The sequence below is a fragment of the Pelophylax lessonae genome (assembly GCF_965119305.1).
Source record: "Pelophylax lessonae genome assembly, chromosome: 6".
Lineage (NCBI taxonomy): Eukaryota > Metazoa > Chordata > Amphibia > Anura > Ranidae > Pelophylax > Pelophylax lessonae.
In genome coordinates, this window is record NC_138773.1 from 50,036,147 (window position 1) to 50,052,580 (window position 16,434).

The 16,434-nt window shown below is 55.8% G+C and overlaps 1 protein-coding gene across 1 annotated transcript; it reads right to left on the reverse strand.

Moving 5' to 3' along the window:
* Window positions 1-11,982: 11,982 nt before the first annotated feature.
* Window positions 11,983-14,854, reverse strand: LOC309558581 (uncharacterized protein; the record flags this gene model as incomplete). Its single annotated transcript, XM_082261658.1, has 2 exons — window positions 11,983-13,373; window positions 14,272-14,854. 2 exons carry the CDS (start codon window positions 14,852-14,854, stop codon window positions 11,983-11,985), a joined length of 1,974 nt encoding a protein of 657 aa, XP_082117784.1.
* Between the last annotated feature and the right edge of the window lie 1,580 nt (window positions 14,855-16,434).

Genomic DNA, 16,434 nt, shown 5'->3' on the forward strand with positions numbered 1-16,434 from the left:
GGAAAACATTTTTCCCATCACCACTGTAAGAGGTGCACTCTTCCCATTAACAACAGACATAAAGGTGGGGGGATTCTCCTCACTGATGACCACTGCAAGGGGGGGGGCATTCTCCCCATTGGCCACCGCTGCAAGGGGGAGGGGCATTCTCACCCCTTGGCCACCACTGCAGGGGGGGGGCGTTCTCCGCATTGGCCGCCACCGCTGCGGGGGGGGGGGGGGGGGGGGAGTGGGGCGTTCTCCACATTGGCCACCACTGCAGGGGGGGGGGGGCATTCAACCCCATTGGCCACCACTGCAAGGGGGGGAGGGCATTCTCCCCATTGGCCACCACTGCAAGGGGGGGAGGGCATTCTCCCCATTGGCCACCACTGCAGGGGGGGGCATTCTCCCCATTGGCCACCACTGCAGGGGGGGGGGGCATTCTCCCCATTGGCCACCACTGCAGGGGGGGGGCATTCTCCCCATTGGCCACCACTGCAAGGGGGGGGGGCATTCTCCCCATTGGCCACCACTGCAAGGGGGGGGGGCATTCTCCCCATTGGCCACCACTGCAGGGGGGGGGCATTCTCCCCATTGGCCACCACTGCAAGGGGGGAGGGCATTCTCCTCATTGGCCACCACTGCAAGGGGGGAGGGCATTCTCCTCATTGGCCACCACTGCAAGGGGGGGGAGGGCATTCTCCCCATTGGCCACCACTGCAGGGGGGGGGCATTCTCCCCATTGACCACCACTGCAGGGGGGGGGGCATTCTGGGGGGGGGGGGGTTAGTCTTATCAGTGACCACCATTGCAAGTGAGGCATTTTTCCCACTGATCACCACTGTAAGGAAAACATTTTTTCCATCACCACTGTAAGAGGGCACTCTTCCCATTAACAACAGACATAAAGGTGGGGGCATTCTCCCCACTGATGACCACTGCAAGGGGGGGGCATTCTCACCCTTTGGCCATCACTGCAAGGGGGAGGGGCACTCACCCCTTGGCCACCACTGCAGGGGGGGCGTTCTCCGCATTGGCCGCCACCGCTGTGGGGGGGGGGGGGGGGGGAGTGGGGCGTTCTCCACATTGGCCACCACTGCAGGGGGGGAGCATTCAACCCCATTGGCCACCACTGCAAGGGGGGGGGGGGAGGGCATTCTCCCCATTGGCCACCACTGCAAGGGGGGGGGGGCATTCTCCCCATTGGCCACCACTGCAAGGGGGGGGGGCATTCTCCCCATTGGCCACCACTGCAAGGGGGGGGGGCATTCTCCCCATTGGCCACCACTGCAAGGGGGGGGGCATTCTCCCCATTGGCCACCACTGCAGGGGGGGGGGGCATTCTCCCCATTGGCCACCACTGCAGGGGGGGAGCATTCTCCCCATTGGCCACCACTGCAGGGGGGGAAGCATTCTCCCCATTGACCACCACTGCAGGGGGGGGCATTCTCCCCATTGACCACCACTGCAGGGGGGGGCATTCTCCCCATTGACCACCACTGCAAGGGGGGGAGCATTCTCCCCATTGGCCACCACTGCAGGGGGGGAAGCATTCTCCCCATTGACCACCACTGCAGGGGGGGGCATTCTCCCCATTGACCACCACTGCAGGGGGGGGGGCATTCTCCCCATTGACCACCACTGCAAGGGGGGAGGGCATTCTCCCCATTGGCCACCACTGCAAGGGGGAGGGCATTCTCCCCATTGGCCACCACTGCAAGGGGGGGGAGGGCATTCTCCTCATTGGCCACCACTGCAAGGGGGGGGGGGGAGGGCATTCTCCCCATTGGTCACCACTGCAAGGGGGGGGGAGGGCATTCTCCCCATTGGTCACCACTGCAGGGGGGGGCATTCTCCCCATTGGCCACCACTGCAAGGGGGAAGCATTCTCCCCATTAGCCACCACTGCAGGGGGGGGGGGGCATTCTCCCCATTGGCCACCACTGCAGGGGGGAAGCATTCTCCCCATTGGCCACCACTGCAAGGGGGGAGGGGGGGATTCCCCACCCCCTTGGCCACCACTTGAAGAATGAATTTGTTTTAGCAAGGGTTCCCAAAGCCCTGAGAATTATTTAATGGGTTTCTCTCAGGTAAAAAGGTTGTGAAGACTGTTCTAGCTGAATTACATTTAGTTTACAGAAGAACTCAGCATCTGATTACTTTCACTTTTTCTCACTCATTGTATCTCAGTGCTGATGATCCCCTGCAGCCTCTTAGCAGCCACTTCCTGTTTGCTTACACACCCACCACTGACGGCTGCATGCCATTTGTAAGGGCGGGGTCCCTGATGGAGACAACAGAGGAACGTGTGTAGAATAGAGAACTTGTCTCATGCTTGGGACAAACCGTTCTATACAAAGAAAGGGGGCCGACTGGAAGGACCGCTTAGTCATTTTTTCTGCTGTCACTTTTCTATGTCTCCACTGAAAGCCTGTGAGAGCGGGTGACAACACAGGGGACAGAGCGCAGTCCCCAAAGAACAGGAAGTGTCAGGACAAGGACCATCATGGCAGGATCATGGAAATTATTACAATGAAAGCTGCAGATTTATTAAAAATGACGACATTCGCATGTTCTAGAATAGATTATAGGAGATTGTTGGGTTTGGATTTCCTTTTACTTCTATAAACAGCTGATGAATGCTGTACTTTGCTTGCATTTTCCTCCTTCTACTCCAATGGTCACATGCTGAAACCTTCCACACAAATCTAAGAAAAACAGCAAATATTTCCTTATTTTGTTTAATAAATAACTTCATGCAAACGCGTTGTCACATGGAAGATCAGCTGAATGGACACCCATTTCTGATCCTGCTGCAGCGCCTCTTTACATCTCAAGTTGTCAATCTAATAGCTGACAGCGCCAAGTCACCCCCCCCCCCCTTTATTTTGGGTTGTAAATCCACTCTTTAATCCAAGCCAGAAAAATCCCTCAACCCAATTTAAAACAGAAAATGGCTGTCAGGACGATGAAGAGGTAAGAGGCAGCCCAATGACGAGCGCTGACATGATCTATAGAATCAGGAACTGAGCCCTGCAGGAGGGAAGCCGGTCACACTTTCCATCATAAGACCAATCACATACACAGTACAGTCTGCTGATTGGATGAGAAGGAGTCTCCTATGTATAGACATCAGCAGTCAGATCATCCCTCACTGCAGATCCCATCATCCATCCAATGCACATCCCACCCCATTGCATATCAATCATCACCCCCCCCAAAATGCAGATCTCATCAGAACCCCCCCCCCCAAAATGCAGATCTCATCAGAACCCCTCCCCCCCAAAATGCAGATCTCATCAGAACCCCCCCCCCCCCAAAATGCAGATCTCATCAGAACCCCCCCCCCCCAAATGCAGATCTCATCAGAACCCCCCCTCCCCCCAAATGCAGATCTCATCAGAACCCCTCCCCCCAAATGCAGATCTCATCAGAACCCCTCCCCCCCAAATGCAGATCTCATAAGAACCCCCCCCCCCCCAATGCAGATCTCATCAGAACCCCCCCCCCCCCCAAATGCAGATCTCATCAGAACCCCCCCCCCCCCCCCCCCAAATGCAGATCTCATAAGAACCCCCCATGCAGATCTCATCAGAACCCCCCCCCCAAAATGCAGATCTCATCAGAACCCCCCCCTCCCCCCAAATGCAGATCTCATCAGAACCCCTCCCCCCAAATGCAGATCTCATCAGAACCCCCCCCCCCCAAATGCAGATCTCATAAGAACCCCCCCCCCCAATGCAGATCTCATCAGAACCCCCCCCCCCCCCAAATGCAGATCTCATAAGAACCCCCCATGCAGATCTCATCAGAACCCCCCCCCATGCAGATCTCATCAGAACCCCCCCCCCCAAAATGCAGATCTCATAAGAACCCCCCCCCCAATGCAGATCTCATAAGAACCCCCCCCCCCCCCAATGCAGATCTCATCAGAACCCCCCCCCCCCCAATGCAGATCTCATAAGAACCCCCCCCCCCCCCCCCAAATGCAGATCTCATCAGAACCCCCCCCCAAAATGCAGATCTCATAAGAACCCCCCCCCCCCCAAATGCAGATCTCAAAAGAACCCCTCCCCCCAAATGCAGATCTCAAAAGAACCCCCCCTCCCCAAATGCAGATCTCATTAGACCCCCTTTGCATCCCCCAATGCAGATCCCCCCATAAGAACCCCATTTAGACCCCACCCCTTACCTCAATGCATATCTCGACATCCCCCCCCCCCCCGACCGATATCATCAGAACACCCCCATGCAGATCCATGCAAACTCCACATTGCAGACCAATTCAGCCCCCTCCCCCATGCAGGTCATATTAGACCCCCACCCAAAGCTGATCCCATCAGACCCCTCCCCCTCCCTATGTAACAGTTGGGTGAGCGGAGAGGGAATCGCTCGGTAAGACGTTAGAACGTGCAAGGTACAAAGTTACTCTCCCGCCACGCCTCGCCCCTCTCCTCCCGCCTTCTATACAATCCCAATCAGACATGTCACCCCCCAATAGGACGATGTGTCCTCCGATCAGAGCCACTCCTACCTCCACCGATCCGATCCCCGGAGAAGTCCCAGCACACCCCGCTCCGTACACCGAACAACTCCTCAAAGTTGGAGGATCGCCTGTGGGCGTGGCCGAACCCCCTTTCACTTTCCTGCCAATCACGGCCGAGTTCTGACCGGAGGGGCGTGTCCTAATGACAGTGTTACAACCAGCAGCAAGCGTTTCTTCTTTTCTTGCAGGAAGTGAATGAGAACTAAGGCAAGGCATGGCACTGAGGGGAGGAGGAACCAAGGCATGGCACTGAGGGGAGGAGGAACCAAGGCATGGCACTGAGAAGGGGGGGGGCACCAAGGCATGGCACTGAGGGGAGGGGGAACCAAGGCATGGCACTGAGGAGAGGGGGGAACCAAGGCATGGCACTGAGGGGAGGGGGGAACCAAGGCATGGCACTGAGGGGAGGAGGCACCAAGGCATGGCACTGAGGGGAGGGGGGAACCAAGGCATGGCACTGAGGGGAGGGGGCACCAAGGCATTGCACTGAGGGGAGGGGGAACCAAGGCATGGCACTGAGGGGAGGGGGCACCAAGGCATGGCACTGAGGGGAGGGGGGAACCAAGGCATGGCACTGAGGGGAGGGGGCACCAAGGCATGGCACTGAGGGGAGGGGGGAACCAAGGCATGGCACTGAGGGGAGGGGGGAACCAAGGCATGGCACTGAGGGGAGGGGGGAACCAAGGCATGGCACTGAGGGGAGGGGGCACCAAGGCATGGCACTGAGGGGAGGGGGCACCAAGGCATGGCACTGAGGGGAGGGGGCACCAAGGCATGGCACTGAGGGGAGGGGGGAACCAAGGCATGGCACTGAGGGGAGGGGGCACCAAGGCATTGCACTGAGGGGAGGGGGCACCAAGGCATGGCACTGAGGGGAGGGGGGAACCAAGGCATGGCACTGAGGGGAGGGGGGAACCAAGGCATGGCACTGAGGGGAGGGGGGAACCAAGGCATGGCACTGAGGGGAGGGGGGAACCAAGGCATGGCACTGAGGGGAGGGGGAACCAAGGCATGGCACTGAGGGGAGGGGGCACCAAGGCATGGCACTGAGGGGAGGGGGCACCAAGGCATGGCACTGAGGGGAGGGGGCACCAAGGCATGGCACTGAGGGGAGGGGGGAACCAAGGCATGGCACTGAGGGGAGGAGGCACCAAGGCATGGCACTGAGGGGAGGAGGCACCAAGGCATGGCACTGGAGGGAGAGGGGAACCAAGGCATGGCACTGAGGGGAGGGGGCACCAAGGTATGGCACTGAGGGGAGGGGGGAACCAAGGCATGGCACTGAGGGGAGGGGGGAACCAAGGCATGGCACTGAGGGGAGGGGGCACCAAGGCATGGCACTGAGGGGAGGGGGGAACCAAGGCATGGCACTGAGGGGAGGGGGGAACCAAGGCATGGCACTGAGGGGAGGGGGGAACCAAGGCATGGCACTGAGGGGAGGGGGGAACCAAGGCATGGCACTGAGGGGAGGGGGCACCAAGGCATTGCACTGAGGGGAGGGGGCACCAAGGCATGGCACTGAGGGGAGGGGGCACCAAGGCATGGCACTGAGGGGAGGGGGCACCAAGGCATGGCACTGAGGGGAGGGGGCACCAAGGCTTGGCACTGAGGGGAGGGGGCACCAAGGCATTGCACTGAGGGGAGGAGGCACCAAGGCATGGCACTGAGGGGAGGAGGCACCAAGGCATGGCACTGGAGGGAGGGGGGAACCAAGGCATGGCACTGAGGGGAGGGGGCACCAAGGCATGGCACTGAGGGGAGGGGGGAACCAAGGCATGACACTGAGGGGAGGGGGGAACCAAGGCATGGCACTGAGGGGAGGGGGCACCAAGGCATGGCACTGAGGGGAGGGGGGAACCAAGGCATGGCACTGAGGGGAGGGGGGAACCAAGGCATGGCACTGAGGGGAGGGGGGAACCAAGGCATGGCACTGAGGGGAGGGGGCACCAAGGCATGGCACTGAGGGGAGGGGGCACCAAGGCATGGCACTGAGGGGAGGGGGCACCAAGGCATGGCACTGAGGGGAGGGGGCACCAAGGCATGGCACTGAGGGGAGGAGGCACCAAGGCATGGCACTGAGGGGAGGGGGCACCAAGGCATGGCACTGAGGGGAGGGGGCACCAAGGCATTGCACTGAGGGGAGGAGGCACCAAGGCATGGCACTGGGGGGAACCAAGGCATGGCACTGAGGGGAGGGGGGAACCAAGGCATGGCACTGAGGGGAGGGGGAACCAAGGCATGGCACTGAGGGGAGGGGGGAACCGAGGCATGGCACTGAGGGGAGGGGGCACCAAGGCATGGCACTGAGGGGAGGGGGCACCAAGGCATGGCACTGAGGGGAGGGGGAACCAAGGCATGGCACTGAGGGGAGGGGGGAACCAAGGCATGGCACTGAGGGGAGGGGGGAACCGAGGCATGGCACTGAGGGGAGGGGGCACCAAGGCATGGCACTGAGGGGAGGGGGCACTGAGGGGAGGGGGCACCAAGGCATGGCACTGAGGGGAGGAGGCACCAAGGCATGGCACTGAGGGGAGGAGGCACCAAGGCATTGCACTGAGGGGAGGGGGCACCAAGGCATGGCACTGAGGGGAGGGGGCACCAAGGCATGGCACTGAGGAGAGGGAGCACCAAGGCATGGCACTGAGGGGAGGAGGCACCAAGGCATTGCACTGAGGGGAGGGGGCACCAAGGCATGGCACTGAGGGGAGGGGGCACCAAGGCATGGCACTGAGGAGAGGGAGCACCAAGGCATGGCACTGAGGGGAGGAGGCACCAAGGCATGGCACTGAGGGGATGAGGCACCAAGGCATGGCACTGGGGGAGGGGGAACCAAGGCATGGCACTGAGGGGAGGGGGAACCAAGGCATGGCACTGAGGGGAGGGGGGAACCAAGGCATGGCACTGAGGGGAGGGGGGAACCAAGGCATGGCACTGAGGGGAGGGGGGAACCAAGGCATGGCACTGAGGGGAGGGGGCACCAAGGCATGGCACTGAGGGGAGGAGGCACCAAGGCATGGCACTGAGGGGAGGAGGCACCAAGGCATTGCACTGAGGGGAGGGGGCACCAAGGCATGGCACTGAGGAGAGGGAGCACCAAGGCATGGCACTGAGGGGAGGAGGCACCAAGGCATGGCACTGAGGGGAGGAGGCACCAAGGCATGGCACTGAGGGGAAGGGGCACCAAGGCATGGCACTGAGGGGAGGGGGAACCAAGGCATGGCACTGAGGGGAGGGGGAACCAAGGCATGGCACTGAGGGGAGGGGGGAACCAAGGCATGGCACTGAGGGGAGGGGGCACCAAGGCATGGCACTGAGGGGAGGGGAGAACCGAGGCATGGCACTGAGGGGAGGGGGAACCGAGGCATGGCACTGAGGGGAGGGGGGAACCGAGGCATGGCACTGAGGGGAGGGGGCACCAAGGCATGGCACTGAGGGGAGGGGGCACCAAGGCATGGCACTGAGGGGAGGGGGAACCAAGGCATGGCACTGAGGGGAGGGGGGAACCAAGGCATGGCACTGAGGGGAGGGGGGAACCAAAGCATGGCACTGAGGGGAGGGGGGAACCGAGGCATGGCACTGAGGGGAGGGGGCACCAAGGCATGGCACTGAGGGGAGGGGGCACCAAGGCATGGCACTGAGGGGAGGGGGCACCAAGGCATGGCACTGATGGGAGGGGGCACCAAGGCATGGCACTGAGGGGAGGGGGGAACCAAGGCATGGCACTGAGGGGAGGGGGAACCAAGGCATGGCACTGATGGGAGGGGGCACCAAGGCATGGCACTGAGGGGAGGGGGGCACCAAGGCATGGCACTGAGGGGAGGGGGGCACCAAGGCATGGCACTGATGGGAGGGGGCACCAAGGCATGTTACTGAGGGGAGGGGGGCACCAAGGCATGGCACTGAGGGGAGGGGGCACCAAGGCATGACACTGAGGAGAGGGGCACCAAGGCATGGCACTAAGGGGAGGGGGCAGCAAGGCATGACACTGAGGAGAGTGGGGCACTAATGCATGGCACTGAGGGGAGAGGGCACCAAGGCATGGCACTGAGAAGGGAGGGGGCACCAAGGCATGGCATTGAGGAGAGGGGGGAACCAAGGCATGGCACTGAGCAGGGGGGTAAAACAAACAAATCAATAAACAAGAGCTGCTTCCATATACAGACCACAATAAAATAAGTTTCAGTATTAGAAGGCAGTGCTGAAAATAAAGTGCAAATAAATTTAGAATTTCAAGAATTATACATAAAATATACACAAAGTTAACATCCAATTCTACATTTAACTCTTTGGGTGTCATACTCTGTAATTGATATATCCATTTTGTCTCATTCTGTGAGATGGCTCTTTTCATATTACCATGTTTCCCCGAAATTTATATTGATTTTGGCACCAAAAGACACAGTAGGGCTTATTTTCGGGGAAAGGCTTATATTGCAGCCCTCCCCTAAAATAACAGTAGGTCTTATTTAGTTTCAAGGTAGATTAGATAAACCATGTTGGCGAAAAACTTTTTTTATATTGTTTACATGTTCCCTAAGGGTCCATTCACACTAGCGCGACTTGTCAGGCGACTTGGTCGCCTGACAAGTCGCTGTCGGTCGCTCGCCATTGAATAGTACAGGACCCGTTCTAATAGGAGCAACACAAGTCACTCCGACTTAGAAAAAGGGTCCTGTACTACTTTGGGGCGACCTGGAGGCGACTTGCATTGACTTCAATTATATGAAGTCCCTGCAAGTCGCGCCGATGTCGCGGTGTACGCTGTGCACAGCGACTTCACAGGTCGCCCCAGCAAGTCGTGTCGTGCCAGTCTGAATGGGCGCTAAGTCTCACTCTTAGTTCCTTAGTGGTTCTACCCAGGTATTGTAGGCCACACTCACACTCCAAAAGGTATGTGACATACATACTACTACATGTAATGAACTTAGATATTTCATAGGTTTGTCCTGTTGTTTTGGATTTAAAATGAGTATTTTTCTTTTAGTTCTGTGCGATACACATTTCCCACATTTAAAAAAACCCCACCTGGTCCAAAAAAGTGACCATTTTCCTCGGTGTTTCTGGGATACTCTTTACAATTTTATCCCTTATGCTGGCCATACACGTATAGATTTTCGTCCGGAAATTTTCGTTTCAAGAAAATTCGTTTGATTTTCTAATCGTTAGTGGGGTTAAATCGATGTCCTTTTTCGACTGCAGCGACGGGAAAATTCGTAGGGGCAGAAGGGAAAACTTTTCTCGATCAACGAATTTTCGGGCAGTGTATGTGGTAATCGTTCAGAAATTACATTCATTTTAAAATTAAATGTTAAAAGCAAAAGACAATTTTCGAACGACATTCGTCTATTCAAAGAATGTTCAAAGAATGTTCAAAGAATGTTCAAAGAATATTCCCGGCCGAAATTCTGTGCGTGTATGGCTAGCATTAGTGTGGGTGGTCGTCTATAAATACATTTTGTTTTTTTGGGCAGTATGTTCGCGAAAATAGGGTATCTGAGTAAAAAAGGCTGTTTCTATCAGTGTCTTTAAAATGCATTAGTGTACACAGTTGATCCTTTTGTTTATAGATTTCTAGATCCAGGTAGTTAACTCTCGCCTTGCTTTAACTGGCTGTTAAAGAAATTTGGTACTAAATAATGTTAATTTGTTGGAGAAACGTTGTTAGGGTTTCTTCAGATCCCTCCCATACAAGAAATATATCATCAATATATCTCCTGTATATCCTCAGCTCCGGATTTCGCAAATATGTCCTCTGATTCCCATTTGCTCATAAAGACATTGGCCACCCTGGGAGCATACTTTGCTCCCATGGCCATGCCCTTGATTTGTTTATAGAATTGTTTAACATGTTAAAAATAATCCCCCCCCCCCCCCCCCCCCATTGCAAGCTCCAGAATGTCTAACATAAATTCCACCTGGGCATTTTTCAAATTAGTATCCTTTGTTAAAGTCCATTATATAGCTTTAAAGCGGTAGATACTCCACTTTTTAACTTTTACCTACAGGTAAGCCTATAATAAGGCTTACCTGTAGGTAAAATTAATATCTCCTAAACCGCGCAGTCGCTGACACCAGCGGGGCATGCGATCTGAAGGTCCAGCGGACCTTCAGAGCTCCTTGCCGGCTTCTTGCCGGAAAGTGAACTCCCGCGCGTGACGTTATCGCGGCTCCGGCCACTCACATCTTTTATATAAGATGAGTACTTTGGTTGGAGGAAATGATCAAGATACTCTCCCACTCTAGAGAAGAAGGAATCTACTCCATTAATGATTGGCCTTCCTGGGGGTTTATTTATGTCCTTGTGGATCTTAGGGACCTGATATATTATGGGTGTTTTGGGGGTCTCTGGCACTAGGTATTTCGCTTCTTTTTTGTCTATTATTCCCTCTCTCTGCACTTTTTTATTTTTTCTAATTAATCTAGCTTTGAAATTGTTTATCGGGTCCCTTTTGAGTTTTTCATAGGTTTCTCTATCTCCCATAACTCCATTATGTAGTCGTCCTTGTCAAGAACCACTATCCCCCCCCCCCCCCCCACACACTTTATCGTCGGCCGGTATTATGATGATATTCTTCTTTTTTTCCAGGATCACTATTCCTTGTTTGATTTGTTTGTTGCCTCTCATAGGGTGTGTTGATAGCTTCTATATCCTGTTCTACCATCATTTTAAAAACATCAAAACATAAATTACCAAACATTCAGGCTTTTTTTCTTTATTATTGCCTGGTGATCCTGGCAGTAAGCCCCGGTTCACACTAGGGCGACCTGTGAGGCGACCTGGTCGCCTCACAGGTCGCCGCAGGTCGCCTCCCATAGGAAAGCTGCGGACCCGTTCTAATAGGAGCGACATAAGTCGCTCCGACCTAGAAAAAGGGTCCGGAGCTTCTTTGGGGCGACCAGGAGGCGACTGCCATAGACTTCAATGTTATGAAGTCCGTGGCGGCCGCTCCGAGGTCGCGGCGCGCTGCTCGCACCGCGATCTCGGAGGTCGCCCCTGAAAGTAGCGTCGCTCCTTTTTTTGGTTGAAAATGTAATCTTTATTTGCATAAAAGATATACAAAAAACAATACTTTTGTCGGGGTACATTCTCCCCTGTACTGCGACGCAGCGCATAAATACACTACATTACAATACATTTCCGGTCATACTAATAAATACATTCAATCACATACATTCATTCTGCGGTATGATGCCTGATGTGGTGTGCGGAGTAAGGATACCCCGAGCCATCACATCATGCATGACGCCGCAATACCCCTATAAGCATGAAACTAAGAAACGTTATCTATACGTAGCATGAATCAATCAAACAATATTACATTTCAAAAAGCAACAGGTGTGATAGGGGAGTGGGAGAGGGAGAGTGGGGTAAGGGGAGGGGAATGAAATCACAGGCCCGAAGCTTTATTGAATGGACAAAGACACACAAGGGAGAGTGGGGGAAGGGGAAATCTTCAGACCTCCTCTTCCTCCATGAGATCCATCAGGTTATAGTCTCTGAGCAGACTGTGAACCAGTCTGCGACAGTCCTCAATGGACATCCTCTCCCGCTGGTGGATAAGGCGCTTTCTGGCGCACCATAAAGCGTCCTTAAAGCAGCACAACACCTGCCAGGCGTTGTCAATGTCCTCCTGGGAAAATGTTCCGTGAAAAAGTCCATTCAGCACAGCAAAATGTGTGATGGCAGTCTGTGGGACAAAGTCTCTAAGTTCAGGTTCCAAGGCCCTCAACAGGTTCTGTGCAAATGAGCACTCCCAGAAAACGTGGTAAGACGTTTCCTCATGGATGATACAAAAGGGGCAGTGCCTGTATCTGCACAAGTTTCTGGCATGCATAAATGTCCTGAGTGGCAAACCCCCCTGGACAGCCATCCACGCCAGATCTTTATGCCTGTTGGTGAGTCTCTTTGAAGAAACATTCCTCCAGACCACTTTGCAAGTGGCTGAAGGGAGGCCTGGAACAGTCTCAGCAATGTCCGATGCTCTGATCAACTTGTAGATAGTTTTTGGCTTCCACAAGTCGGGCTTAACTCCATGCAGCCCCAGCTCCTTGATGAACTTGAAAGTGTCCAAGTAGTACCAAGGAGTGTCCCAGTTGTAGGGGATGGAGCTGTCCCATTTGTCCCATCCAAGGGACCTCCAGAGAGGCAGGAGGAAAAAACGGGACATGGAGCTGCCTCCAGAGTCCGAAGTTCTGTCAATCAAAGTTCTGCGGATGCAGTTGCAGGCAAAGAACACCCCCAGTAACGTTGCGATGTCGGGCACGCCCTTACCGCCCTTGAGGGGTTCCTTGAACATGACTGCTCGCTTCACTCTGTCCATCTTGGAGCCCCAGATGAAGTGGAACACCGCCCTGGTGATGGCCTTGCAGGTGTTGACCCGGGGGGGCCAGGCCTGGGCGAGGTACTGCAACACAGGGAGGATCTCGCTGCGGAGTACCAGTGTTTTCCCTTCGATGGTGAGTTCTCTGAGGCTCCATAGCCCAAACTTTTGTCTCATCTTGGACAGTCTCTCCTCCCAAGACTTCAGGGCTGCGCCTTCAGCTCCAAACCAAACTCCAAGAATTTTGATGAAGTCCGCCTTGATGCTGAAAGGGATTGATGCAGAAGAAGGCAGGAACCACTTTCCGAAGAGCATGATCTCTGACTTCCCGCAGTTGACTTTTGCCCCTGAAGCTTTGCCGAAGTCCTCACAGGTCTGGACGAGCGAGTCGATGGAGCGCTGGTCAGCACAGAACACCGTTACGTCGTCCATGTAGAGTGAGCACTTGACAACCCTTCTGTCCGGCCCCGGTGCGGTGATCCCTCTGATCTCTGGGTTCTGTCGGATGCATTCGGCAAAGAGCTCTATACAGCAAACAAAAAGCAGAGGTGAGAGAGGGCAGCCTTGTCTGACCCCAGAGAGAACAGGGAAAGGGTCAGTTTTCCAGCCATTCACCAACACCGTACTACAAATGTCATTGTACATCACATTCACATACGAACAAAACATGTCCCCAAGACCAAACCTGCGCAGAGCTCTGCACATAAACTCATGGGAGACACGGTCGAAGGCCTTTTCCTGGTCAAGACTGACCAGGGCCGCGTGCACACGGCGGCCTCGAATGTACTGGACCGTGTCCCGGACAAGCGCAAGGCTGTCCGCAATCCTGCGACCAGGAATGCCACAAGTCTGATCCGGGTGGATGATCTGTCCGATGACAGATTTCAGCCTGTTGGCCAGAACCTTGGCGAGGATTTTGTAGTCCACGTTCAAGAGAGAGATGGGACGCCAATTTTTCAGATCCCCTCTCTCCCCCTTACGCTTATACAAAATCGTGATCATCCCCTCCCTCAGCGACGGAGGCATTGTGCCCTCCACCACCATCTCCTCGTACAGCTCGAGCAGGTCCGGGGCCAACGAGATCCCACAGCGCTACATAGAGCTCCGCTGGGAGACCGTCGCAGCCCGGGGTCCTGCCTTGCCTAAAGGATCTGACGGCAGAGTGCAGTTCCTCCAGCGCCAAGGGGGCGTTGATTGCCGACATACCTGCAGGATCAATTTGGTTAGTGATACCTGACAAGAACCTGTCGGCCTCAGCCGTATCTGTTTCTTTCGGGGAGTAGAGGTTGGTGTAGTAGTCGCTGACCACTTGTATCACCGCCTCCTTCCCCTTCTGGAGTGTTCCGGTCTCGTCCCGCAGCTCAGACAAGGGAGTGTGTCCTGAGTGAAGTTTCCTGAAAAAGAAAGAGTTACATTTCTCACCTTTCTCAAGATTCTCCACCTTGGAACGGAAGACGAGGTGCCTGGATTCTTCCTCGAAGTGTCCTTTCAGGCTCTTCTTGGTGTCCTCCAGGTCCTGCCTAACGTCCCAGCCGCAGTGGTGAAGGTCCTGCAGGGACTGCATCTGACGTTGCAGTCTCCTGAGTTCCCTCTTCCTGGCACACACTTGCTGGCGTCCCCTTGCCTGAAAGAAGCTGCGTAGCTTGACTTTCACAAACTCCCAGTAGTCGCTTACCTTTCCGAAGAACCTCTTGTCCTCCTTCCAGGTAATGTAGGCCTCCCTGAGTTCCTCCAGCAGTTCCTCATTTTCCAGCAGGGTACCATTCAGCTTCCAGGAGCCCGGACCGGGGGCAAAGCCCTCGCCCAGGTCACCCCGAAAGTGAATGGCCCTGTGGTCAGAGAAAAAGCAGGGGACCATGGAGAACCCGCGATGTCTGACTGTCTTGGAGGTGAGCACGAAGTCTATCCTAGAACGCACAGATCCATCAGGACGGCACCACGAATAGTTCACGGAACCTTTCCCTATGGATCCCACGGCGTCCTTCAAGGAAGCCTCCGCAATCATCTCCTTGAGCAGCCTAGACGTGGTGTCGAGCTTTGCGTACATGCTGGAGCTGCGCCCATCCTCCTCAATCGGACAGTTAAAATCACCGCCGATTACTACTGCCCTGGTGGTGACGAGTTGGGTCCGCAGGGTCTGGAAAAGCTCCAGTCGCTCATTCTTATCTGGGGAGGCGTACACGTTGATGAGCCTAACTGGCTCTCCCGCCCATGAGCCGTCTACGACCAAAAGACGGCCACAGACGAGCTCCTGGACGGAGTCAACCGTGAAACGACCACCCCTGACAAGAATGGCTACCCCTGCAGACTTACAATCGACACCCCCGGACCAGTAGGAGGGACCATGGGTCCACTGGGAGGACAGATGAGTGTACCTCCTCGAGAAGGGTAGGGCACACTCCTGGAGCATGTAGACATCGCTCTGCTGAGTGGAAAGAAAAGTCAGCGCCACCTGTCTTCTAGACGCATCCTTGATGCTCCTAACATTAATGGAAAAGATGGAGATCTCTGCCATCATGTAAAGGAGATAAAGGGGCTAGCTAGCAGGTGGGCTGAACTTACCTCCCCTGAGGGGGGGGTGGTTCTTCCACTGCCTCTTGTGCCTGTCCAGTGTCCTGGTTCAGGCCGTTCTCCTCGAGGATGCTGTCCATCAGGTCCTGGGTGAGGTCAGTCTCTGGGGGAGCCAGATCCTTACCTTCCTGCATTTCTCCTTCATCTTCCCCCGCAGACTCAAGGTCCTCGAGGTCCTCCACCACTGGGTCCAGTCCAGCGATGTCATCTTGCTGGGCCACGGTGGGCCGCTTGGTGGGTTCTTCAGTTGTCGGGCTGTCTAGGTTCCGTTTTCGGCCTTTGCTGGTGGGGGGTGGGGTGGGGGGGGGCGGTGGGCAGGGTGGGGAAGTCCTCCATGGAGGACAGGGCAGGGGGGGGCTGGGAGGGGGGAGGGGCAGGGGCAGGTGAGGTCACCTCCGACTCAGGGGGGTTGGGGAGGGATGGGTCGGAGGAGGTGGTAGGGGCCTGGGGAGGGGGGGACTCACCAGTGGCTTTCCGAGGTTCCTTCGCAGTCTTTCCCCCTGGCTTCTTTTTCCCAGCGCTGTCTGGGGCTCTGCCCTTGAGAAGGGCTCCAGCGTAGGACCGGGATCTCTGGGGGCAGTCTCTGTAGACGTGCTCCGCCAATCCGCAGAGGTTACAGGTCTTGGACCTCGGGCAATCCTTGGTCTCATGGCCTGCAACCCGACAGAACCTGCAAGAAGGTTCCTGACATTCCATACTTACGTGGCCATGCTTGCCACACCTGTGGCAGATATGGGGCATGTCTGCGTAGTACAGGAGTCCTGCGGAGGCTCCCAGAGAGAAGTGGGACTTCAGGTGTTGGAGATCCCCCGAAGGCTCTCTCCTTAACCTGCAAGAAACTGCCCACTTACCTGTCCAGAAGCCGTTGACATCGAGGATTCGGACTGGGTCTTTGGCCACGATGCAAAACCTCTGGAGGTAGGTGGCGATGTCTTTTCCTGGGGTATGGGGGTTCCTCATGGACACCGTTACCCGCCTTTCATCCCGTTGAATGGGAGTGTTCGCAACGAAGTT